Raw genomic sequence first — 2919 nt, forward strand, 5'->3', positions numbered from 1 at the left:
CGCGACGCCTTAGGGACCTTTCTCGTCGGAGACGCTCCCGCTACTACGGTGGCTGTCGTGATGAGTAGAGGCCGGATTTTTAGGCACTAAAAAAGCGCGTTTTAGGCGCCAAAAATAGGAACGCAGAACACCGTTTTAGGCCTCCAAAATCTGAAGTATAGGCAAAATAAATATTTACATAAATTCATAGAATTTCAATGAAAGACGTGCGTGACTTGTATCTACGATAGAAAAGAAAAAAATATTGTTTATGATCAGAATCAGAATTTTATTGATAAAAATACAGAATATTACAAGTGTTTATTATAAATAAGGAGGTCCCAATGTCGAAGTCTGTATCGGGACCTCCTCACAAAGGTGCGAATGGTTGAACCGATAGCACAGAACACGGTCTTTCCTTTTATTGCCTAGCATGGTGAGGGGGCACGCCACCGCAACGACAGTGGTCACGAAAATGCCCTTCTTAATGCAGGTTTTCGTCCTGTTGTTCGCACCGTTGCTCCGCCTTGGCTTCCTGGGTAACCACCCGTTCTTGGACTATTGCCAAAGCGCGTCCGTCACGATTCAGTCGCTGGCCTGGAATGCCTCTTCCCAAGAAACCCCGAGGATGCCGTTTCCGTCGGCCGCTCGCTTCTGCGTCTGGCAACATCGGGCTACTACAAGTGAGGGGCGTCAACATCGCCTACAAATAGCGGCACCAGACTCGAGCGCCTTGGGGCACGCCACCGCAACGACAGTGGTCACGAAAATGCCCTTCTTAATGCAGGTTTTCGTCCTGTTGTTCGCACCGTTGCTCCGCCTTGGCTTCCTGGGTAACCACCCGTTCTTGGACTATTGCCAAAGCGCGTCCGTCACGATTCAGTCGCTGGCCTGGAATGCCTCTTCCCAAGAAACCCCGAGGATGCCGTTTCCGTCGGCCGCTCGCTTCTGCGTCTGGCAACATCGGGCTACTACAAGTGAGGGGCGTCAACATCGCCTACAAATAGCGGCACCAGACTCGAGCGCCTTGGGGCACGCCACCGCAACGACAGTGGTCACGAAAATGCCCTTCTTAATGCAGGTTTTCGTCCTGTTGTTCGCACCGTTGCTCCGCCTTGGCTTCCTGGGTAACCACCCGTTCTTGGACTATTGCCAAAGCGCGTCCGTCACGATTCAGTCGCTGGCCTGGAATGCCTCTTCCCAAGAAACCCCGAGGATGCCGTTTCCGTCGGCCGCTCGCTTCTGCGTCTGGCAACATCGGGCTACTACAAGTGAGGGGCGTCAACATCGCCTACAAATAGCGGCACCAGACTCGAGCGCCTTGGGGCACGCCACCGCAACGACAGTGGTCACGAAAATGCCCTTCTTAATGCAGGTCAGTTACCTTCCAAACGCGGCCTGCGTGCGTTCTGGAAATCGCTGTCTTCTTGCGGTGTCGTGCCCCACTTGTGTTATTGGTACATGTAGGTTACTGTGTGAAATGTTGTGGTCTCTTTGTAACAATGCTCAGGCGGTAAATATGCTCCTATTGATGTCGGGTGACGTTGAACTAAACCCAGGACCTGTTTCACCACCGTCAATGGAAACCATTGCAAATGCAATATCCCGCATAGAAGCATCTCAAACCTCGGTCCTGACAGAACTTTCACTAATACGAACATCCCAGTCTAGCATTGAGGCGCTCGTGACCACCCTTTCGACTCGTGTTGACACCCTAGAAAAAATTGTGCAGTCGACTCAGTCAAACGAAACAGGTCTAAAGGCAGACGTGAAGGACAGTTTTGCCAAACTTTCTGCTGAAATCAGGGTTCTTACAGATAAGTGTGATGATGCTGAAAATCGCCTACGTCGTTCTAACCTGCTTTTCTGTGGTATCCCAGACACAAAAGGCGAGTCTTGGATTCAGTCCCAGGCAAAAGTGATAAAATTTTGCTCTGAAAATCTCGGTATCTCCATACCGGAAGACGACTTGGAGCGTGCACATCGGCTTGGTCGATACCAGCAAAACAAAAGTAGACCTATCATAGTAAAATATGCAAGATTTAAAGATAAATCGAAAATTCTTGCAGTTGCGTCCAAGCTCAAGGGCACGACTTTTTCAATTCGCGAAGACTATTCAGCTAGAGTTCGACAGGCACGAAGGAAACTGTATGACCATGGCATGCTGAGCGGCAAACCCTTCAAGCTGCGCTTTGACAAGTTACTACTTGAAAACAAGCAATTCTCGTACCATGCAGAATCTGATAGCGTTGTTGAATTGCAGTCGTAGCAGTCATTTCTACATCTCAGGCATGCGCGTCGCCCACTTCCCCCCCAACCTTGCCTCGCCCCTATGAATGATCCCGTTTGTCAATGTATGGCAGTCTTAATCGCTAATGTGCGTAGCTACCTGCCTAAGAAAGACGCTGTTGAATCCCTTCTGAATGACAACAACACTGACGTTGCAATATTTACGGAATCTTGGCTTCAGCCGCACATTGCTGACCACGAGCTATTACAAGACGGCCAAGCGTACGCTGTTCACCGGCTTGACAGGGTGGGGCGGAGGGGGGGCGGAATATTGATTTTTGTTAAAGAAAGTGTTCCTTCTTATGTCATCAAAATGAACTGTCAACACGAAATTTTCTGTGTGAACATTTCACTAGCTTCGAAAATGACTGTGATTATTGCTTGTTACCGCGCTCCTAATTGTGATGCCTCCTTCATTTATGAACTAAATACAGTTCTAGTACATCTTTACTCTCGTTTTCCTTTTGCTAATTTCATGCTCTGTGGTGACTTTAATTTTCCAGATATTAACTGGACAAATTTTGAGTCAGAAAACCGCCAGTCCAAAGATTTTCTTGAAATGACCCTGACGTTCAACTTTACTCAGATGGTTAATACACCAACCCGTGGGGCAAATATCTTAGACCTCGTACTTGTTTCCAACCCTGATAT

General features: G+C 48.5%; 1 protein-coding gene across 2 annotated transcripts; it reads left to right on the forward strand.

Annotated features, from left to right (window-relative positions):
* The first annotated feature begins 533 nt into the window (after positions 1 to 533).
* On the forward strand, positions 534 to 2718 carry LOC119378331 (uncharacterized). 2 transcript variants are annotated; one of them, XM_049411745.1, is made up of 2 exons: positions 534 to 662; positions 767 to 2718. In XM_049411745.1, the coding sequence occupies exons 1-2, from the start codon at positions 582 to 584 to the stop codon at positions 2246 to 2248; spliced, it is 1563 nt and encodes a 520-aa protein (XP_049267702.1). In that variant the 5' UTR covers positions 534 to 581; the 3' UTR covers positions 2249 to 2718. The 2 variants fall into 2 exon arrangements, with proteins under 2 accessions (XP_049267702.1, XP_049267703.1); XM_049411746.1 differs by having other exon boundaries at positions 1061 to 2718.
* Positions 2719 to 2919: the final 201 nt, after the last annotated feature.

The sequence above is a fragment of the Rhipicephalus sanguineus genome, unplaced genomic scaffold (genome assembly GCF_013339695.2).
Source record: "Rhipicephalus sanguineus isolate Rsan-2018 unplaced genomic scaffold, BIME_Rsan_1.4 Seq783, whole genome shotgun sequence".
Taxonomy (NCBI): Eukaryota; Metazoa; Arthropoda; class Arachnida; order Ixodida; family Ixodidae; genus Rhipicephalus; species Rhipicephalus sanguineus.

What these genes read in the sequence shown, in the direction of transcription:
- LOC119378331 (XM_049411745.1), top strand. Translation starts at nt 582, where the DNA reads ATGCCTCTTCCCAAGAAACCCCGAGGATGCCGTTTCCGTCGGCCGCTC. An exon ending in GCAACATCGGGCTACTACAA is followed by an intron (nt 663 to 766) that starts GTGAGGGGCGTC and finishes TTCTTAATGCAG; the next exon opens with GTTTTCGTCCTGTTGTTCGC.